Below are 25,307 nucleotides of genomic sequence, written 5' to 3' on the forward strand. Positions count from 1 at the left end.
AAACAGCCTTATGATGCCATGGAACTAATTTACATTAGATAGATTCATGCGCATAATGAACAGAATGTATGTAGACAATTAAAATAACAGGACTTAATTATCTAACAATTTAACAGAACATAGACAGCTAACGATTTAATTAAAGAACTTAATGATTCAATTGAAATGAATTAAAACCAGTATCTTCGGGGAACAGCTGCTCACTAAAGGTAACTAGCTGGTAGCATGAATGGAAAAAAAAAATCGCGCATGTTAATTAGAGAATCGTTCAGATTACCGATTGTAAGCGGCTTTATGGAAATTCTGATTCACTGATAACGCGATACAAATTTTCTTTTTTTCGGAAGTTTCCTTTTTCCGGGGAAACGCTTTTTGTTTCCTGCTTCGCTTCACAGTAGTGGAAGATGAACATGGCGATCACCAGTGCCTGTGAAAAGCGCTAATTTAAATTCATCATGTTCCGATTTTTTCCTAAACTTTTACAAAGATGCAAGGGCAAAAAGAAGTAAGTTCATGAGAGTGAATTTTTGCTTTTGTTTTATATGACATTAGTATAGTATTTGATAACCTAAATAACAACATATAAGACTGATTCGGCAAGATTCTAAGAATCTGCGATCAATTAAAAAAAAAGTTATTTCCTTTGATGTCAACTAAGTAAATTAGTAAAAAATGCTAATTCTATTAATCTTAAATCATTAGTGATTGTGAATTAAATAATATTAACAATATCGTTATAAGTGATTTGTTTCATTAGCTTCACTTAGTTATTACATTATTTATAAACACAAAGTATTTATTTAAATACAATTGCTTACAAATGTGGATGCAATGCTTACGTGAGTCATAGTAAATATCTACTACTAATAAAAATGAATGGGTGTACGTGTTGTCGCTCTACTGGCCAGACTGTTTATCCTAGAGCTTCCAAACTTGGCGCATATATACTTTGCACCTCGGAGTGTTTTTGCTTGAATTTCGATTAGAATTTTAATTAATTAAAATTAAGCGACATTTTGACGTTTTATTATAGTAATTTCCGAAAATATTTATGCGCAAAAATGATATTTATATTATTTTAATCAAAATCCTCTTAATAATGCCAATTAAAATGTTGCAAAATATTTAAATTTAATTATTTTTTAAGATATTTTATGTGCACGCTATTAAACACGTGATTTTTTTTTCATTGTTGGAAGTTAAAAAATAATAATTCTGTTTAATATATGTATGAATTACATCTGTATTATTAGTAGAATAAGTAGGTTCTAGTATATGGCAAGATTTTTTTATAAATATTTTTTTTTAAAATTTCATTGTACTTACAATGAAGATTTAACTTCAAAATCAAGTAACGCTATTAGGTTAGTAGAATAAGTAGGTTCTAGTATATGGCATGATATTTTTTATAAATATTCTTTTTAATTTCATTGTACTTACAATGAAGATTTAACTTCAAAATCAAGTAACGCTATTAAGATTTTTTAGTGTATACATTTATAAACATTGTTGCTCCGTCCTGCGATAAAATGGATGTATAATGATATAAATAGGAAATTAGTAAAATACAAAGCCTGATGAACAGAACGGTGTAAGGCTTTTAAAATGGTATGGAAAAATAGTAGTATTAACATGAAATCTAACAAAATTTGTTCAGAAAATATTTTGTTGTTGAAGCCATTAAGAGCAAGTTACATAAAACATTTAATTGACCGTTTAGTAGACTTTTATCCTGACGAATCACCTGACTGTCAAAGGCGGTTCGCAAATAAATAAATAAAATATGAATATTTATACAAAATTACTCTAAAATAGATTATTAAAATGTTTGTTTCTAACTCAATAAATGAAGTGGATTGTGCTTTTTTAAATACTTTAATATAAAACTTAGGAAAGATATTTCAAATTATGCTTTGATTCATGTAAACTAAATTGTTAAAGGTATTATAAAATTTCACAATTAAACCACATCCTCGTTTTATAAAAGGTAAATATAATCAATAATCCTTGATAGGAGAGTTTCATCTCCTGCTTAGTGCTGGAACAACTATCCCGTGGGCCAGCACCCACTAAAGCCCAGTCTGAACTAAGGGGTTTTGTCGTTCGCTTACCGAGGGTGATTGGCGCCGCAGGCGAACTTAAACAATGTTAATTAAGTTTTTAAAAAGAGGATGAAATGTGTAATTAGACTGACAAGTTTATTTTAAAAAAAGGTACAATACAATGTATACTACCTTGGGGGCGCAAAACACCTGTTTCCGACACTGCATTTAAGCTTTTAAAAAATGGCGGCATGAAATAATTTTTTTTTTATGTAAACAGGAAGTTTTCCTGTTTGCATAAAAAAAATCATACATAAAAAAAATAATAAAAAAATTTACATAAAAACGTATTTGTAAATTTATGTAAAAAATTATCTGTAAATTTACATAAAAACAAATCTGTAAATTTACATAAAAACAAATCTGTAAATTAACATTATTAATTTATTTTATCAAGTGACATGCATAACGAAAAAATCGTTAATAGCAGAAAATGAACTTAAGAAATATCAGTTTTGGTACATAGTTACTATCGCAATATATGCAAACTAAGGGTTTTCAAAAAAATTTTGCAAGATTTTTAATTAAAAATTAATGAAAACTTTAATGCATTCCCTCAATAGCTTCGGAGCATATAATTAAAAAAAGCATCTTTTACACTAATTTAAAATTTAAATAATTAGCTTTTCAGTGATGTACCTATTTCCGAGAATTTTTTTCTCTGATTTTAATAAATTTTTAAAGCTATTTTTCAGCATATTTTACAATTATCCTTTTCATTGTTTTAACTACTGTATATTATTTAGCATACCGATTGTATTGTAGCTACTATTTTATATTTACATGCGTTGCGACATAATTCATTTTTTTGTATATATTATTGCTGTTATGTAATCAATAGCAAAATTTAAAAATAAAATTAATGATCGATAAAGCATGCATAAAACATTATCGTGCTCCATGTTTTGGAACAGAGCTTTAAATCCTTTCTAAATTTTAATTCTGATAATCGCTTTTTCGACATTTTTTATTTATTATTATTATTATTTCTTTTTAGCATTTTCAAGATATCTAAATTTTACCTGTACATTCTTTTTTTAATTAAAAAACAACAGTTATGTTTTCTTTTCCTCTGTATTTGAGAATTATAAATCTTCTGTAGTTGGCATATTTTGAGATGCGTATACTCTATTTGTTTGCAAAATCCATATTATTTTCAGTATATTTCTTTGTTGTTGTTTCTTATGGGACTTGCCATGGACAAACCCGCTGTTACGAAGACAGCGATTTTAAGCCGGTGGAGGAGCGTCTCTTGTTTTTTTAGCAGCGCCAACTAGGGCCAAGAGTACGACTTTGCTACTCACGCATCACTCATTCGCTTGCACAACCCCTTTTTACAGAAGAGCACATTCACACATCTCACAGATAGAACAACGGAAGAACGACCATGCCCAAACCGGGACTAGAACCCGGAACGCCCAGATCACGGGGAAGGCGTAAGTAAAATGAAAGTTCAATGGAAATAATGTTAAAAGGTGCCAGATTTTCAAAAAAAAAGGGGGGAATTTTTTTTGCATGAATTTGTGCTTTCATACACTTCCAAGTATCCGACTTAATGTGGCGGAAGGAGTTGTCGGATAACAAAATAGCCGGGTAGGCCGGAATTCTATGAATTCATTTCTTTTCCCACAAATACCAGAAAACGAAGTTTTTATCCAAAAACTGTTATAATACGTATTTTCTCACTTATTGAGTACTAAGCCCTCCGTTTATTTCAATGTGAACGCAGCCGCGGTACAGTTGTCGGTAACGAGTCGAGTTAAAATAAAAGGCCCTGCACTGTAGTTTATATATACTATATTGCACGTTTCAAGAATTTATTAGGGAAAAAGTAAGTTAAAGGATATAAACCGTTCACATTTTGACATAAATTTCGGTAATGCTCAACTTAAATGCAGGAAACAAACAAAACATTAACGTAAATCGTAGGCCTAATTCTTAAGAAAATTGGCTCAAACTGATTTTATTTTTCACTGATAAATGATTATACAGATACGAAAAGGTAACCCTGAGAGATAAAACTTACAGTTTGTAGGTTCTGAAAAAGTCTTTAATAGATGACTCAACAGACGCCTTGCCTTTCTTATTTCATTACGATAAAAGAAAACTAGGCCGGATAGTATGGAAGCCGGATAGTTGCGAGCGTACTGTATATAAATAGATTTTATTAAAATTTCAATGATTTTCCAACTATCATATAAATTCGTCCTTCTTCAGAAAGGTAAATTTATTTGAAAACCACTGGAAAAGGAGTTATTCATACAGTCAAAGAAGTTCTCTCTCTATATATATGAGTGTGTTCATACATACACAGTGGGCTGAGAAATATTCTATTGATACAGTTTTTGAATCAAATTTGCAAACAAACCATTTTTAAAACAAAATCCCAAAAAAATCAATTATCTTTTCAATTAAGTTCTATTTTTTATCATGTATTTTTTCTATTTTTAATCATATTTTTTAAAAAATATCTTAAGCATATTTTTTAACGATGTGTTTTATTGTTGAAGCGAAACTCAAATCATTTCCTTATAGCTTCTAATATTTCATCCTGGAATTTTTTCATTCCTTTATTCTGATCAAGATAATAAGATTAGGCTTTCTTTTTAACGTTGAGTAGATTTCAGTATAAAACATTTAATAACATTTTTTAAAGTTTTGTTATATTTACAAATAAGATTTAATTTCAGAATTAAGTAATGGTGAAAAAAGTTTTGAAGTGCACCTGTTTTTAAATACTGGTGTTCTTTCCTGTAATATAATTGGATCTATAAAAATTTATACCAAAAATTGTGGAAATTCATAACACAATGTTTAGAGCTGTGTATGGCCTCTAAAATAGTACATTATAATAAACTGAAGTTTAAACATCTTTTGCTGAGGAAGTCTTTAAGACATATTTTTATAAAATATTTAATCTAAAATTTAACATCTATTAATTCTAATGAATAAAACGATCGATAAAGGTGACTAGTATTTAATAAATTAAGAACAGTTATATACCTCAAAAGCAATTCCTTTTGAATGACTGCACCAAGAAAAGTTTTTGACTTGCTTTGTGTATGAGAGCAAAAATTCGTGGTAGCATTGTATGGAGGTCAAAGAAAAGATACCTTGAATATATTAAGATTTTGCTTTTTGCAACATCACTAATAAAAAACCAATTTCATTTTGGCCTCACTATCTCCAATACTGAAAGCTGCGTGCATTATTACTTAAAAACATATCTGCAGTTAGAAATGAAAGGTATGAGATGATTGGTATTTGGTGGTGAAATAATGAGATTAGGTATGTCGTAGAATACTTTTGATAGTAGATCCTGCCAATTTACAGAGTGATTTGTGCGAACTGCAAGGCACATTCATACACCTCTGCTCTTTTTAACACTTTTACAAATATCATTTTTGCAAGATAAGAATTAAATATTATCATATCTTATAATCATATCATATCTATATGATAGTCATGAACAAATGCTCTAGATGAATGAGGAAAAAGATCCAGATGTTATTAAGAGAAACAGAAGTGAATTGACATTGTCATTAAATGGTGCTTAATGGTAACTATAATAATAAGCCTACTTTCTTGTTTTCTCAATTTGTTTTATCTTCTTATTATTTTTCTCATATTTGCTTACGTTCTTTGAGAAAATTCATGTACAATTATAGACTTAGAGAAAAGTATTTCCGAATTCTCAGAAACTTCTTTTTTACTAATATTAGCCGCCTTTGGCAACCAGTTAATTTCCCGGGATTAATGGTTGCTAAAAATTAAATATTTTGTGAAACTGTGTCTTAATGATTTCCTCTTCAAAATACGTTTACATTACTAAACATTTACGACATGAAATTTTCACATGCCATTCTGAGGTCCATTCCTACGTGTAATATTTCTGCTATTTATTATTTTTAATTGTATATTTCTTAAAACATTTAATTTACTAATTTAAATATATGTCAGGCTGTCGTACTTTTGCTCGACTTTACTTCATCTTTCAACTACTGCAATAATTATTGTAAAAAAGTAGCTTATTTCCCAACTTAAAGTGTAAATACTTTTAAGAGATTATAATTTAAATATGATTAAATGCATCGTTGATTTTTAAATCGGCCAAACACATACGGATGAGACACACAAGGATGTGTGCTCACAGCATGAAATCTATATTTAGACAAATTCTTTGACTGCATACGTCATCCTTTTTTTTCTGAAAGGTGAATTTATTTAAAAACTGGAAAATCACCGAAACTTTAATAAGAGCTAGTATTCATATTTCTGCAGTAAAATAAACAAAGTTTTGTTGTTCATTTTAAGTAAATTCCTTAAAATCCTCATTTTTTTTTTTAAGAATGAATGTGTCGGTTTTAAATAATTTTGAAAAAACTGAAAAAATGCCTTATTTAATTTCACCTTTTCTCACTTCACAGCCAAAGCTCACGTTGTCCGAGGAAGGGGCATTATAATCATATCGAACTTAACTGAAGCGATTAAAGAAATAAAACTCCATCCTAATTTTTTTTTTTTTTTTTTCTGTTTTAAACTTCCAGGTCACTGATCAATATTCAGATTGGCCAAATACAATTTAATCCTCTCCAACCCCTTCGAAAAAAGAAAGGGAGGAAAAAAAGACGGAAAGCGTTTAATAGAATGGCAAGAGCTTTTGAAATATAATTTATAATGGACTATTTATAATTTTTTGACTCAAATTTATTCCAAGGGGGGACACTAAAGTTACTGGACTAAGAGAGAAGCAGAGGACAGACCTTTATGATTTATAATGTTGTAAATTTATTAAATTTTCTATTAAATTACAAGTACTCTAGGATAAAACGAGATTGTTAAATATTCATATTTTCCCAAGAGTCTTAACTCATGTTCCTGAAAATATTTATAGATTATCAGATTATTTATAGAGCCTCAGAGGTTGTCATTTGCAATCAAAACTATGTTTATCCGTCATGCAATAATTGTTGTAAGCGTTTAATGCTAATCAGACTTGTACAAGGTATTTGATTTCTTGTTATTAACAAAATATGGTGTCCAGTGAGTTCGCCCGAATTAATGGTTGCTGAAAATTCTAATAAAATATTTTGTATAGTTTCATCTTAATGACTTCCAAAACAAAATAAATTCTAAATTTCAAATTTTGATAAACATAACATTCGTAATGTTTTAGTAGATTTACGCTATTTTAATCATTGTGCTATGCATTTCTTTAATTTTTTCAATTTCTACTATTAGCACACACACACTCTCTCTCTCTCTATATATATATCTTGTTCAAATTTTCAATCGTTAATAAAATACTTTTTATTCATCCACTCAAGTTCAAATACATTTTTTTAAACTTGTAGTGACACTTGACACTTGATATTCATACATTTTTTTAAATATTAATTAATTAATTAAATTTGTCCAATAATCTCTATTTGGTCGCCAAATCCGCCGCCATGTCGCCGCCTTTGTCATCAAGTTTGTAATTATTTAATAAAAAGTAACTAAAATAAAAAAAAAAAATGTGTTGATTTAAGTAAGAATTGACTTTAAAAATTTTGTTTTATATATTACTTGTTTATTTATATCTTATACATATAATTTTATTATAGAAAGAAGAGTAATATTTAAAAATGGGCACAATTTAAAAATAAAATAAAACTAGAAAAAATATAGTAACATCATTGAAAAGATATGAGTTTCACTTCAATAATGAAACATACCGAATGTGCTCAAATATTAACAGAATATAGGAAGAAAAAAAAATAAACGATAAATACATGGATATTATTGTAAAAATAATTCTTGGAATTTAACATGATGTAAAAATTTTGTGCTCTTTATTTTTGGAAGTTATCGTAGCAAAATGCCAAAAGGATACCGAATTTCGTTTTCCGTTGGTGCGGTGGGAAACTCGGAGGAGATACTGATTCCCTCTACACCTCGTCACCAAAGAACCGTTCAAAATTACGAGGCAAATTCCAGAATCGCCCTTGTGTTGCATCAAAACGAAGTGATAATTTTATGAAACGAAACTGAGGTTTCCGTAAGATTCGTTTTTAACTCTCACCTTTAAGAAAAGTGTATTCACAATGGCTCTCAAACGATATCTAAAAATTCTTCTTCTGTAAAAAAATTCTACATATCGTGGATATTTCATTAAACTTTTTACCATTATCAGCATTCTGTATCAATATAATTTATTAGCAAGAGACTCAAAATTATAACTATAACATATTTATTTTCATTTCTTAGACAGGATTTTTCTTTGAAATAATTGTTTCGGAACGTGATAAGAAATAAATACTCTTCAAAGTCAGATAAGAAATAAAACTTTATGATCTTTTCTTAGACATGGTTGCCGTAAACACCCTTCAGCATTTCGCAAATTATCTCTCCGATTTGATGTCTCTAGGAATTATTTCTCTGTCACTTCTCTTTTTCTCCTCTGATTTGGAATTCAAATTCCTAAGAATATTTGAAATATTAGCTGAAAAATACGAGTTTTCTCAATCGTTTTTTAATATTTCCCTATGAATATAGATAGGGAGGGAGATATTGCTCTTCTAATCTTATCATATTACTTTTGAAAACTAATGTGAGCTATGAAGTCTTTTTTTGTAAATGGTAATTTTTTCTACTATGTAAGGTACCGAAATGTTGGCTATCTTGAAAAAAAAAATCAAATAGATTTTACTTTCAAGAGCATTCTTGAAGGCTCTCTTTATAGTTATATACAACACACACAAAAAAAATCCAATCTCTAAATAAAATTTTACTTTGCCACAAATTTCTATTCTGGTGTGATTCTTAAGTGAAATTCTGTTACTTTCATATTTTACCAGAATCTAATTTTTCGCAGAGTTTTAATTTCCATATATCGTTTTATCTTACAAACTTTAATTATGTATATTAATATTTTCATTCAGATACAAAATGAAAATGATTCAAACAAAGTAATTAAAAACAGCATATGAATTAAAAGAAACTTTGATAATAATGATATATTTACACAAATGGCAAAATGAATTTTCATTAACCCTTGATCTTCAAATTTATATCAACGAAGCTAGCACCAAATAGGTTATGTCATCTAAACCTCCGATGAGACGACACATCCTATTTGGAACATTAATTACTACTTCTATTCCTAAAATAATATATTAAATATTAAAGTGTTTTTAAATGATTTTTGCATTTTAAATTACGCACTTTTACTTAATTGTAGATTAAAAGCAGAAAATTTGATGCTCGTATCAGGCGTGTCATTGTATACGGAAGAATTTAAAAAAAATACAAACAAAATAGCTATATACAATACACAAAATATATATTTCAATGTTTGCACGTTTTAGCATTGGGTTCAATTTTCAAAACTTTTTTAGTTATTAAAATTTCAATATGAAGCAGATATTTTATAATAAATAAAAGTATTTTACAGACAAAAAAAAATGTTTATCAATATCGGAAAAGTTACTTTTTTTCATCAGACCTTCGAAAGGTAAATTTTCGTAAAAAGATATCTATCTCCAAATAAATTGCTGTATTATTATATTGAAATGTTTCTCTATTAATCTTTTTAAAATCTTGTGAGAAAATTTATAAGTAAAATTAATTGCTTTCAGCTTTTACGTTTTGATACTTTTGAAATCGTATACATCATTCTCGATTGCATTTAAAGAAAACTGCTGATCAGCACTTCGGCCTGAAAGCTGATAAAATATGAATTTAAAATCGATTTAAATGAGGGGGCTGGAAAAAAAACAGTGTCGCAATTTTTTGAACGTAAAGATATCCGCCAATGGGTTTTTTTATTTGTTTGTATGTGTGTGTGTACAAGTACTTCTTATCAGTTTATAAAACTTCTTATCATGAAAGTCTTGTCTTCCTCCCTTAGTGTTTTCTTGCAACAAATCAGGACTTTAACATTCATTTATTTAAATTCAGATAAAACAGATAAAACAATGAAGCAAAGTGAAACTTTGACAATTTCTTTCAAAAAAGTAATTTACAAATAAAAAATATTAGTAAAAGAAAGCTGAAAAATGTCATAAAAATCTTCTAATAATACAGAAGAATTTGTGTTTATCTGTTGGCTCTCTATAAGCCAGGCCGTTTGAATTACAATTACCAAATTGCCACAGGTATAATTTTTAAATGAAAATGTGCACCTAGAAACAATTCTTTTGAATTTTAATGAATTATAAAAAATTAAGCGGAATTTCGATATTTTTAGTTGACAGTTTTCAGAAATATCGTAGCACAAAATAATTTTTACGGCAATTTAAAATTCAAATTATTTCTTCTTGATTGTACCAAATTATTTATCGTAAATCTTTATTTTTTTATTTTTTAAAAATACTTTTTTTTTCATAATTTTCAGTAATACTTTTCATTATTGCAATGAAATTCACACCTCTTCTACTGTTGCATTAAATATTTTATTGCGCGATTTCATTAGGTTGTTGCAGAAAAAATTGACAAACTAAATAACACACTCAATTGCGAATCACTTTCAAGAGAGTTTATTTTAGTATATATATATATAGCGCAATTAAAAAATCAGATACAAATTTAGAAGTAATTTTAAATGAAATATTTTTTTTTAATGTCAGAATCCTTTTAACATGCTGTACTTGCGTAAAGATTTTTTTTTTCTTTGGCGAAATGGCTTTTATTATTCCGGTTTCAAACGCAAGACAGATTCCACAACTTTATTATTTTTCTCACAAATTTCAAAACTTCCGCAATGAAGTAATATTATTATTATACAATTAAATAAATGTAAACATTTTTTTTCAAGTATTATGAAATTTCACAGGCATTTAACATTTACATGTCATTTTTACTGTTATTTCTCTACATTGTTAAATTCATAATTTTCTGATATTAAAACCCGCATCTACCGATTCGTTGAATAAAAGGATGAAAAACGCACTTGTGTTCCCAATTTTTCCTTCTCTCTGAAGTACTGCAACAAGAGAGTAACAAGGGTTACAAGGTAAAGTGTGTTTTCGAGTAATTTTTTACGTGTGGAAAAGAACATTATTATAATTCTTAATTTGGATTATTAATAAAATAATGCTCGTTGCTGAATCTCTGAGAACTATTTGCATTTTTATCCTTACGTAATTTCAAAATGCCTTTTAGGAAGATGTATTATTATAGAGCCTTAATTGGAAATTGTATCTCATTTGATGAAAAAAAAGAAAATATTCTTTCAAATGAATTTCTATATCTGAAATGTCGTTTCTTAATAATAATATGATAAAAGACGTTAGAACAAATGTTAAAAAAAATATTAGAACTTACTCATTTTACATGATTTACGAATTATCACATTAAGAACATCGCCTGACATAATTACTATTTCGTCATTTTTAGCAATATAATCTTTATATACAATCTGTAAATTGTGACATCACATATGTGATGAAAAAATAGTTTAAATTGCTGAACGCAGTAGACTGGTGAACCTAAACTATCAAATTTGACATGGAATTATTTTATTAGGTAGTAAATGGTCAATAAGAAAGGAATTTTTAAAGTTTTAAATAAAAGGAATTAAAATAGTAATTATTAAGTCGTAAGAATGTTATTATATCACAAAAACTATTCTTATGCTATTTAAATAATTTTTTATAAATTTTTTTTTCACCTTAAAAGAAATTCCGATCTCTCTCTCCCCCTCTTTTGTTTTTTACTACGAATTAGATTTTGACAAAAAAAATTCCTTTAAATATAGTTATTAGAAATTTTTATATATATATATATATATATATATATATATACAGCAAAGGAGGAAAGCCATTTCAGATAACGAATTTTTTAGATTTTTTTTGAATATATCTTATTTTTTTATATCTAATTAATTATGCAATTCGGAAATGTTTTGAGAGTAAATCTCTATAAGCTGCACTTTCTATGTTTTTTATTAAAGTTAATTAACACAGTTATTTAGCGATTTGTTAGGGAATAATCGCCGTTATATCCGTTTGGTACATGTTCTCTGGATTTGTGATTTCAGACACATTCTGGATAACACTTTCGGTTAATCCAAATTTGGCTAATCTGGATTTTGCTATAAATTAAAATGAAACATAAGGGAAATTCGGCATGCAATCCTGACATGAAATTTGTTGATATTATGAAATTGGTCGATTTGGAAATTATGCTCATATGTTTGTCGAAGGGGCAAGATTCAGAGCAAACATTCGATTTTCTTCGCTATACTACGAAGCTAAATTTTAAAACCAATCACACAATATACAAAAAAGCAATAAAAAAAGCCACGCCCATTTTTTTAAAAAAAAATTTCTCGTATACTTAGTGTAGAGAAAGTATAATAATCGTCAATAGATTCGAACTCGAGATTTTGACGAATCTCCAAGTTTCAGACCTTACTGAAATCGAAAAAAAGTATTTTTGAAAAATGTCTGTCTATCTGTCTGTGTGTGACAAAGATAACTCAAAAACACTTTAAGCTAGAAGGAGGAAATTCGGTATACAGGCTAAAAACCAAATTTGTAGATTTCTGTCAAATTTTGAGAAAACTCCGTTCAGAAGAAGTCTGTTGTCTGGCTGTTTGTTATAAGTTTGTAAGATAATTAAAAAACAAAGAGAGCTAGATAAATAAAATTCGGTGCACAGATTTAACATCCATAGGGTAGACACTTATTAAATTTTGAGCCAAATCTAACCCCGGGCTGATTGTCTGTCGGTCTGTACTTTTAGAAACATGTAAACGCAATTATTTCAAAAAGTCAATGATTTCAATATCTCAAATTTGGTATGAGATTTTGTGACTGCAAGTGTAATTTTGTGTAAGATCTTTGTTTTAATTGATTGAGAAAAACATATCTAAATCACATTTTCGATTTTTGGATACTATTAACGTATGTCAGGGATTAATTGCCAAATAACTCTCCAAGGACGACACAAATAATTCAGTAAAAATGCGAAATTCGCGCCAAAAATATTTCGTAACTATTGTACGTCAATGCCATGTAAAACGTTCTCTGGCATGAAAAGTTTATTAGAGAGCATGCGAGAAAGTTTTGGGAAGACTACTCTTGCTGATTAATTTCTTATTTTCTTCTCATTCCCGAGTCGCGAAATTTTATTGAATAATGGTAAAAAAAATGATAAAAATTTAAGAAACCCTTACATATATAACGATTATTTGTAAACATTGTCAAGTGGTCTATTATGGCATTCTTCTATATGTATATTGAGGAATTTTGGATTTTACTTTTACATAATTTATTATTAAAAATTAGAAATATAATTCGAATATCAGCTGTTTAATGACTATGTATTAATTTCAGAGAGACTCCTATCCAAAATCTTCATAAGAAATGTTTTAAAAGTTCATTAGTCGGCAGATTCAATGAAAACTTGCCCTTGGACATTTCCTTCTGTTTCGTCAGTTCCTTTTATTACCTCTAAGTAACGGACATTAAACAATGATACGGAAATTTCCATTTCCGGAATTTTGATATTGAATTACATTACAGATACCGAGATGCCAATATTTTCTACCTACTTCATAGTAAATTTATACATCAATCCTTTATCCTCAATGACGTATTTGTTTTGTCATCTAAGGACACGCCTCTTGAGATAACATTAAAAAAAAACTCTCGATGAAGCGACAATTTTTTGATATCAAAATGCATTGTATGATAAGTCCCATGTCTGAAAGAAAGTGCACAGAAACAAAGTTGTCACAAGTTTCACTATCCAGCATTAACACGTCTGATACAGCCGAGACTTTAGGCATTCGAATGGAAAAGTTGGCTGTTCTGGATTAAAATTATGAATCAAATTTGAGACAAAGGATTATTTAGCATCAACAAGTTGTTTACGTAAGTTTTCTTTCTTTCTTTTTCTTTTTTTATTTTACTTAGTTGTTCGATAGCAGCCGATTATCCATTCGTTAGGATTCCTTAGGGGCAGTTTGTTTTACGCATTTAGTTGTCATCAATATATATTAATAAGTTAAATATTCCTTAAGAATTAAGGTTCTAAAATTTAGCTGCATATCTGACGTTCTAATCAATTATTTATCTGAATAATACTGAAATTAGAGTTGTGATTTCTTACGATTTAATAACAATGACTCTTTTTCCTGCATCGTAATATTATTTGAAAATGTACCAGTCATTGTAATGTGACATTTAAGAATTAATATGAATCACATTTCGTTTACAGTAACGACTACTTCGCATAAAATTTTGATCATCATTCTTTATAATAGACTACACGAGTACCAGGCATTGTTCAGTCTTTTTTTTTAAAGTCAAAACCATGGAAAAGGGACGACGCTATCTGCATTAATAATATATTATTCTAACATTACATTGCTAATGAAATATTGCTCGAATTTTAATAAAATGAATTATAAATTAACTATGCAATATTTTTAAACAACAATTGAGAGAAAAGTACCATGAAAATCATTCCAAAATAAAACTGGCTAAATAAATATAATGCTATTGCTGTCATAAACACATTTGTTAAATGTGTTGATGACTCTTTCACTTCAGATGGTAATAGATTAGAATTATTTTTTTGTCTTATATTATATTTAAATAAATAATGAAAAAAGAACATGCTAAGTCTGATCTGAATTGCTCCTTCTGCTCTGGTTCTCACTCCTTCTGACCCTAAGGGATAGTTGTCCTCTTAAAAAGATTATTACAATTTTTGATTATTTGATTGGATACTTTGAAACATACAAATTAAATATTATTTTAGTCTGTTCATTTGCTACGTGACTCTCCTTATCATACTCAATAGGAGATTAGTTAGGATTTAATAACCTTTACAGTACTTTTAACCCGCGAACGGGAAACTTGAACGTTTCTTTTTCAAGTTCTGTCGAAACTGCTTCAGCTTCCGCCCTCCTTTTCGGCACTCTTTCTGAAGTGATATTTGAATACTCACACACGCAGACTTTAAGTCTTATATGCAGAGATAAGCCCATTATAAAATTTAAGAAAATAATTAATTTATATTTCGAAAATTTCGAAATATAGTTAACAAATATTTTGAACGACCTCTTATTTGCATTTTTTAATGAACTGTCATAGATGTTTTGAGTTTATTTTCCACTGATGCGTATAAAAAAATCACGTTTATATTTTTCGACCGAATTTTTACTTATAAAGTATTTCTCATGCTTCCAGCATTTTTTGTTCATAACCGAACCTAGCTTTTAACCTTACAAGATTTTAAAAAAATGATTAATGCTATTATTCATATAGATAACCATATATTTAAATGCAGACATCCCAAACGGCAAAAATATCCTCCTCTCATCAGAAAATGTTCTATATAATATAAATGCATACAAAACTATTTTAGTAAGTCTGAAATAAATGGCAATTTGACGTTTTAGTGCTTAACAAAATTCAATTTGTAATCTTGATGAACTATTGAAATGCGAAGATAAATCATTATGAACTTATCTTATATTTCGGGGGAATAATTTTCGTTAAATTGCAAACAGGCAATTGGGTCTTTCTTTCAGTTAGCAACGTACTTCCAAAAAAAAAAAAAAAACTAAAATAGAGTTATTTATATGGTTTTATTAGAATATGTTAATATCTGCTATAATATAAATTAATGTAATAAAAATATGTTTTTAGAAATTTATTAATTTTGACATAGCAAGAAAATTGCAAATAGTATATTTAATGAAAATTTCTATGACACAGAAATGGAAAGGCCTTCCGAAATTAAGTTCATTATAAATTCATTTAACTTGCTTAAAGGTTGCAAATATGTGAAATTTTCCTCGGTAATTTGTTTTCTTTGAAAAATATCCGTTATTTCAATGAGTAAAAACGAAAATGAATTGCATTCAGCAAAATCAGCTTATTTTATCACTTTTTTTTTATCTGATATTTCGTAAAGTGCTTGCATTTATCTATTTATCCTTTCTGCCGAATCTCTAAAACGATAAAATTACGCATATAAAATATTTTTAGAAACACACGTCTTTTTCGACGGATAGAATTGTATAATTTATTCTTAACAGGAGCTTCTGTGTTACATAAATTATAAAGAAGCTTCATCTGAATATTAATTATACGAATTTTATTTTAAATAAATTCTACCTTTTATATCTTATATCAATATAATTTTATATCTTATCCAATATTTGATCCATTAAATTTTTGCTTTATTGATAAAAGCAAAAATTTAAACAAAAATATCTAACCGCTATAAAATGACAAGATAATAAATAAATGAAGTTTCGTCCCATAATATTTATGATAATTTTCAATTTAATTTATTAGTGTAATTTGATCATCACTGGCCACGTAAAGCCATGATGAAAGAAAAATATTCAATATATTTATATAATAAAACAGACATTGATTGTGCTTCATGATAAGCAGTCATTAGTTTATTCGCGTAATAGATTCTCTGCCCTTCTTTTTTCACTTTCACGTTCTCAAAGAATGCAAAGAGAAAGTATTGCATTTGTTAAGACATCCGATCTCAAGCTGTAGATGAATTTCTAAGTTACAAATCTCCTTAAATCCGATTTTTTTTAACTTTTTTTTTTTAATTTTTGATGTTGTTTGCTTCTGAATATACTTACTCCAAAATATAATCACCTGATCAAATAAAATTTATTATTCAACTTAAGCATCGTAATTGTAATTTTCTTTCAAATTTTGGTAAAAATCCGTCTGTAAGAAGACTGTCCGTCTATTCATCCACCTGAATGAGAACAGATTTATTCAAAAACTCCGCAAGTCAGATAGCGTGCTCATTCGACATGCAAACTTTACATTAAAATTGTAGATGTTTATCAATGTTTGAACTGCTTTGCAAACTATAGACGTATATTCAGATGCTTCACATTAAATCTGACAGGTAGAAATGTGCAATTGCTGATGAGATGAGGAAGTTTAGAGAGGCGACTGCCAGCACGGTATCGTCTTCATTGTCTGACTAAACGATGATCTCTCCAAAAAGAGATGCAAATGGAACTTAATCTGATCAAATTAAGTTAAGTCTTACTATGACAATATTATTTTTTAAACCATTTTACATGATTTTTGCAGTTAATTGGGGCAAGTATTCATCAGGTTCTATGATAAAAGATTTTATCAATCAATATAACTTAAATTTCATCTGTATTTACTAAAAAAAAAAAAAAAAAAAACCGTAGGAAGTATAAGATTTTTTTTAAAAAAAATTGGCACTCGTATTTGTATTTATTTAGTCTGTAATTATCAGATCTCTGGTTTCAGTGCTTTCTTTACTAAAAGAAATTTGTTTGACTACAATTAAATATAACTTTATAAAAATATTTTTTTATTGTAGTCTTATTGTAGATTGTCTGAATCTTGACCACAAGCAATATCAAAATTGGATTGTTTTAATTAATAGAATCATTATTTCAATTAGAAAAATGAGAAAAGCCAATTATAGTAACAAATAACTTTCATAACGTGAAAATAAAGCAATCCAGATTTAAAAAAAAAAAAAAGACATCCAATATGATTTAAAAACAATAAAAACTGAGGCTGTTTTATTTTGCATTATATATTAAAAAATAAAGAAAGGAAAAATGATACAGTGCATGAGATATCATACTTGGGTTATAAATTGTGGCAAACTGTCAATCAAAAATATTTTTTACTTAATATTGTTTAAAGAAATGGAATTTTAATTTGAAAAATCAGTTTCTTTGATTGAATCAACAATAAACTTTTTATTTTCTCATATGTAAAAAAGAATCGTAATCGTAATATAAAATAAATTATCGTAATCCTCAAAAAACTCGAATTTGAAAATTTGGAGAATCTCTACGTTTCAGACCTCCTTTGGTCCAAAACACACACTTTTGGAATTTGACTATCAGCCAATATGATAATTCAAGAAATTTTGGAGATCCCCCCCCCACACACACACATACAGGTTTATATAAATTTTTTTCTATTTCATTATATATATTTAAAAAATTATATTTTTGGATATAAATATGCAACAAACTTTTTTTATTTTCTCTCTCAATATTTTAAAGAAAAAGACCCCTGTGGTCCGAATTCGACAACCTGTAACTATAATAAAAAATATTATTTATGTAGTCTATCTTAATAAAAGAAAAAAAACATCGTCACATTAAAGTAAATGAGTTATAAGAACACAAAAGTGGCATTGTCTTAAAGACCATGTTAGCAATTTGCTTCCCTTCACATTGATATTTTCAGTTTGCTGTATCATGTCATCTAAAAAAGTGTCATTTCTGTAATTCAAGTCTTTTCCTGAGTGTGGAGTCGGTAAACTTCAGAAAGTAAAAGAATGCTTCATTTTTGGAAAAACTGTACTCGTTTGTTAAATGAGGTTCTATCATTTTTTAAATTTAAAAACAGCTGTGATCTCAAGTTTTAGAGGTACCTGGTACAAAGGTTTTTTTCATGGCATAAAGCGACAAGAAAGAGGCTTAAATCGCGAAATTTCTTACACCAAATTGATTAATTTAATATTTTTTTATTATGAAGAAACTTTAGTATTAACGAGAATTCTGGAGTTTAATTTATTACACATTATTAAATATGGAGACAGATATAAACATTAAATAAAAGCAAAATATCTTTCTGTTGTGTTGTTATATTTGATATCATCTATACATTTGTATTTAAGTGGTTACAAGTAAATTTTCGTAACATAAATATCTCCAAACAAACGTATAGTTAAAAAAATCTTTTTATAAAATATTTTGACAGCATGTTTTGCGAATTTAGACTGCAAAATTCAGAATACATTCCACAAAAATAACAAGTTAAAGAGGACAATCATAAATATTGTCAGTATAGGAGATAAAATGATACAAAAACAAGCTTCATTTAAATTTACTAAAATAAATCAGAGTTCTTTCTTAAATTTAAATTTGGGAAAACTTGTCAATTTTTTTTTTTTTTTTTTTTTTTAGCAATTACTTTTCTCTGTTTTTACTCGCCAATCTAATATTCTTCAACATTTTTTATCTTAACATAATGATATCGATCCACAGAATAACACCTCTAGAGGCATTATAATCCATTTTAATTGCACTTCCATTTTGAATACAGGTTCTTTGATACACCTGGAACTGTCTTCCATACATGGCGGCAGCCACTATCATGAGGGTGCTTTTCCCATTCCATCTAGCATCTAATACCAAAATTTTTGGAATTAGAAGTTTCAAATTCTTTTTCCGAGATAATGTTTCCAGATTAATGATTGCAGTGTAGCTAATGGCGAATATTCAATTAAACAAGTAGCTGCCTAAAAAGGTTAGATTCAGAGAGAGCAGAATGCAGGTCGATAAAAAATATTTCTAGTTGCCAAATAAATAAGTTTGAAAGAAAATGCAAATTCTGTGAATCATAAAATATTAGAGAAATGTTAACACTTCATGAAGTATAATTTTTCAGGTTTTCTTGCATGTTTTAATGCATCCACTTAGTTATTGGAATACTTATAAAACCGAACAATATTTTTAATAATATTGTATACAATCGTAGATGCCCGTTAATCTGGACAAATAGTATATAAACTTTTAAAAAATAGATATATTTACAAAATCAATAAAATAAAAATTATTACCTAAAATAAATTTTCAGCTTGTTAAAAAGTGCTGAAATGTCAAACTAAATTAATCATTTTATTAAACAGAGACCTCATTATGTCCACTTTCTAGGGTATAAAACGCCTAAATCCACAAATGAGTGTACTCGCTTCAATAGTAGTTAACAGTTTATGTTATAACAGTTACGCATGTTATAACAGTGTTGAATAGCTCTGATTTTTGTGGGAAAGAAACTTACCTTTTAATGAATTAAAATCATAATTAAAGTTTCAAAAAAATCGCTTCAAGGTGCACACTTCCACTCTCCAGATTCTATTGTGCCGAATTTGGCAACTGTAAGTCAAATTGTTTGCTCTATAATGCGTCAAGGTAAAAAAAAATAACCCACACATTCTCGATTAAAAATTATAGAAATAGAGGCTCAATAGGTATTAAATATGGACAGTAAAAAATAAACTTTATAAAAGAGAATTAGTTTCAAACCTAAATCTTAATTTATATTTAATTTTTTTTAATTTGGTACATTATTGTTTTCCTAATTTAAAAAGTGTTGAAACTCAAAATGTTGTTTGCATAAAAATTTTGATACAACAGAAAATATTATATATATATATATATGTTCTGAATAAATTCATCAATTAATATGAATGATGAAAAAATTACATATATTACTTTTTTTTTATCCATAAAAGCTTTACCTTTTAATAATTCTGAATGGAATCCTTTTATATTTTACCTAACAAGTAGAAGTAGTTATTTCTGTGCTCTACTTTTCTCTTTGAAAATAGGACTAATGCATATTGTTTAGTTATTTATCAAGAACTTTAGATGAAGCTAATTTCAATCAGTATGAATTTGAAAGCTGCACCATTTTATTGCCCTACATGCTGTGAGAAAGCTTGAGACCTTTTGTAAAATTGGTGGACTGATTATCTTTCTTATCTGAAGATGGTTAAGCATTCCCCTTTCTCTTTGAGATATAAATTTTTTTAAAGGACTTCAAGAAGCTTTCACTTTTATCATTCACACACAGCTTTCACACATCTTTTCTTTAGATGGGTTTTTTTTCGTTAAAATATTTGCTTCGAATATTTTTATTTTGAAAAATTTAATTGCTCATGCTCCGCAATTGTAAAAGGAACTATATTCATTATATTCCCCTTACGCTGATTGGTGCAATTTTAATTTTTAAGAACCTGAAAAATAAAGATACGTTATTACTTCAAACAAAATTAACTGATTCTTCGATTTTAATCTCCATGGTAATAGCGGCTAAGCCATTTCCTCGGTCTGTTGCACTCTAGTTACGCCACTAATGGTGAATCTAATGCCACATGGTCTAATACACTTTCTTTCCAAGAGGAAAGAACTTAAGATTAAATATGGTATCTTCTGTTGTCCAAATCGACGGCGGACACCTAAACATAGTATGATTTATCTCTAATATCTTTCTTTCTCACTATATATTTATATGAAACGTTAAAATACGTAGAACTGAAATCGCTCTTATTATATTTTGTAGAATGGCAACAATCAAATATAAGCAAATCACTATACGATAATTCAGACTACTTAATTAAACGTTGTTATGGTTGCGCTTAACGCTTCGTTAGTTAATGAAACTAACTCTGAACTATGCTCTGAATAAGCACTGGACAAAAACCCTGTTCAACAAGAAAAAAAAGAAAATGTAAAAAAAAAAAAAAAAAAAAAAAAATCGTGTTAATTCGGCGCGAAAATAGCTTTACCATTGCCAGATGGGTAACTGAGAAGACTTACCAATGAAAATTTAAATCCAATCCTATCTTCCAAAACTATTATGTCATAAAAATGGTTTTGAATCATTTTAAGACAAAAAATTATCTTTTTAATAACATCAATTTCATTTCTATACTATGCTTTCTTTATTTTGAATAAAAATTTTAATGTAATACACAATTTGTTTAATGTTATAAAATTCAAACTCATCATCAAAGATTCAATCGTATTTTTTCGTATCCCTTTATCCAATGTTAAAATCGTATCCTTTTTGCCAATGTTAAAAGACTGAAAAAAAACCAACTTATTTAGATATTAATTCCTAAGTAAGATTTTCATTTTCGCTTTTATTTGGCTATATATACACTTCTTAATTTTCATTCGTTATAAATTGCTATGACTTATTCAAATAAATTCATGTTTTTCGATGTCATAAAATAGCAAGGAGAAACTTAAAAAATATGCATTTCGCATTAATATTTAACAATCCAAAAAGTTAATAATCTGGGGGAAGAAAATGGTTGCCAAAGACGGCTAGAGTAGGGAAAGTTCGACATCTTGAATTTTTTCAGTATAAATGCAGATAAAGGGAAATACATTTGAGTTTCATTCTAAGAAAACTCAGGATATCCTTTGTAGTCAACTCAACTAGGCAAATAGTCTCTTGCTAAAGGAGCTGCAGTTTACCAATTTTTTTATTTTCTCGCATTCCACTGTAAAATGAGAAAGTATTATAATCGTCAAAATATTTGAACTCTAGAGTTTGACTAATCTTCACGTTTTAGACCTCCTTGAGTTTGAAAAACACATTTATGGAATTATGTCCGACTGTATATGATCATAAAACTCAGAACCGCTTTGAAATAGACTGGTAAAATTTGGTATATGGTCTTCACACCCATTTCCAGATTTCTGTCAAATTTTGAATGAAAACCATTCAGAGGAAATCTATCTATCCGACTATTCGAATACAAGATAAAACGATAATTATCAAATGAAAAGAGCTGGATAAAATTTTGTGCACAGAGCTAATACCAGGATTGTAGATTGGATCACATTTTGAAAAAAAAAAAAAGTCAAGGAGTTAGCTATCTGGCTGTAGGTGTGTATTTTTACATACCAGCTCTAAAACGCAACAACTTAGATAAATGAAATTTAGTCCACAACTATATTATCTAAAAATAATGATATAAAATTTTGAATCAAATCAAGGTTTGTCCTTCTTTCTGTACTTTCACATGTATGTAAACGTGATAATTCAAGAATGCAATGGCATAAATATATGAAATTTAATATGTGATTTTGTGACTACAGTTGTAGTTTAGTATTCTATTTTAATTTTAGTCCAAAAAAAAAAGGCATCCAGCATACATATTCGGTTTTCTGGTATTTGCGTATTAACCGCATTCCAAAGATTAGTCGCTGAAAAAGGCATTCAAGTAGTCTCTTCCATAACTGTTGGAACGTGATTAACACACAAGTATATTTATTAGAGAGTATGGGAGAGACTACTCTCGTTGGTTTTAAATATGTTAGTTAAAACCCTATCCCCGAGGGTAAAGCAATAACCTAAATCTTCAGTTTTATGTTAGTTCAATCATCTATCACTGAATCTACCTTAACGGCTCTTTTATGTTAACAAAAGTTATAAAAGAATTACATGTTGCAGATTACTTACTTGTTGACTGGCATATTGTCTGTTTGATACGACGTGCATACCAAAAATATAATCGCTCAAAACGCTTAATAGGAAAATCGTTAAATCAAGAACTACCGAATTTGGTACATAGTTACTTTTATGGTGGAGAGTACTTACTAAGAAAGAATTTTTCAAAATTTTAATTACATTATTGATTATTTTTACATACATTTTACAATACATTTTTTAAATAAATTTTTATAAATAGTTTAATGACAGTCAATTCAATTCTAAAATATAAACACGAATGCGAGTCGAGCCTAAAGCATTCATGTTGCGAAGTTTCAAACTAGAGATTCAAATTTCATTTTTTTTAATTCTTATTTTTATGCTTTGTATCGTGAAGTATAAATTGTTTTTTTCACAAGCATTCAGCATTTGATGTATGTAATGTTAAAGAAAGAGCAGAGATGCTTATGATTATGCTCCCATATCCCAATATTAAAATCAAATTATTGAGATTAGCATTTTATTTAATCTGAAGAGTACAGCCCATTATTTAATTCAAGGAAGCCGGAAAATCGCACTTCCTATATTGATTCCTCTTTTTCTTTTTTTCTTTTACTATTTCGAAAGCATGATATAAAAAAAAGAAAAAAAGTTAATATTCTGGTAAAGAGAATGCAATATTTCTTCCTGTGATAAACCTTTTGCTTGGATAATCTAAAATGATTGCGAACATTTCCTGCGCAACTTAGCGATCGCACTCAATACGTTTTACGGAAAGAAGAGGAAAATTAATATTTATCAATTATATGAAAAAATCGGGATTGCTCTCCTCTCGACATTTTAATATACTTTCACACAAAAGTGTTATAAAATATCAGTGATCTCATTAGATGTATACTTAATAATCAGTGATCTCATTAGATGTATACTTAATAATCAGTGATCACTCTAGATATTATTGGCTTTTAAAGTGACTCAAAATTACATTTATTAACAAAAAAATATTCCGCTGATTATTTAATTGTCTTTTTAATCCATAATTCTAATGTTACTTTTCAAAATAAATAGTTTTTAAAAACATCTTAAAATTCAAAGTCATGCATCCGATTATCGTACCATTCTTCTCTAATTCATTGTTACATAGCCGCTATAGTGAACTCAGAAAAAATATATTTAATAAAAATAAATAACAAATTATATATGTTACAGACTATAGAGAATGTCTAATAAAAGTCTCTGTAGAGTGTGTATATATATATATATATATATATATATATATATATATATATATATATATATATATATATATATATATATATATATCAATAGATAATAATCCAGATAAACCAAATGTGACATCTATTGACTTTGGATAAGGAACATCACGGAGATAATTTTTTAAAATTTTAATTATAATTAATAAAAATTAAACAAAGTGGTAGAGTTTTTCTTCGATAATTTCAAGAAAATGCAATAATGGAAGTATGTCTTTATACTATACAAAGCTTTTAAAAAATCTTTTTAATAATACCAATTTTAGAAATCAACCATTTTTTCTCATAATTTTAATGAATTAGTAGGTGATGAACACACCGAAACTACTGGTTCATCTAGGATAGCTGAGATATAGAAAAGTGCATTATTTAGTTGCAAAAATCGCTGCACGTCACTAAAAATGATAGATTAGTCCTTAAATAGAATTCTAAATAACCGATGCGATCCATCTTGCATAAGGGGTAAAATGAAAGCAAGAAAACTTTCATTCTAATTGTTGTCATAATTACTTACCAAAAAGATAAATTCCATCCAAAATCAAAATAATGTTCATTATATTTTTTGATAGTAAAGATACAATGTACGCAGAATTCGTTTTCAATTGGATAAATAATATTTGGTGAATATTATTTAAACGTTTTTAATCGTTTGATAACCAGAACTCTTCTCATTCATTAGAAAGGCTGTAATGAAAATAGTTGGCGTTTTTTGTACAAAAAAGTGCTCAGGCGTAGCTCCTTTAAATTTCCCTGTTCGCAAATTTTTTAGCATAAAATAACATTTCTGTATTAAAACTTCCATCATATTCTTCAGATTTGTTTTTAATTCTATTGTGTGCGATTTCTTTACATTTCTAAAAATTTAAAATGAAGCTAAAATTATGTTATTTTGATGATCTTCGATCACACAAACACCTCTGACGCTACTTTGAGAG

General features: G+C 28.0%; 1 protein-coding gene across 2 annotated transcripts in view; it reads left to right on the forward strand.

Annotated features, from left to right (window-relative positions):
* The first annotated feature begins 403 nt into the window (after positions 1–403).
* The window catches only part of LOC129963785 (tyrosine-protein kinase SRK3-like), a 54,017-nt gene continuing 29,113 nt past the window's right edge, over positions 404–25,307 (forward strand). Inside the window, exon 1 of one of the 2 annotated variants that reach the window (XM_056078340.1) lies at positions 404–505. In XM_056078340.1, the coding sequence (XP_055934315.1) occupies positions 456–505 (50 nt within the window). In that variant the 5' untranslated portion in view covers positions 404–455. Of the gene's footprint in view, positions 506–13,711; positions 13,964–25,307 lie in introns of those variants that run through there. The other variant, XM_056078341.1, reaches the window with a different exon arrangement.

Source organism: Argiope bruennichi, chromosome 3 (genome assembly GCF_947563725.1).
Source record: "Argiope bruennichi chromosome 3, qqArgBrue1.1, whole genome shotgun sequence".
NCBI lineage: Eukaryota > Metazoa > Arthropoda > Arachnida > Araneae > Araneidae > Argiope > Argiope bruennichi.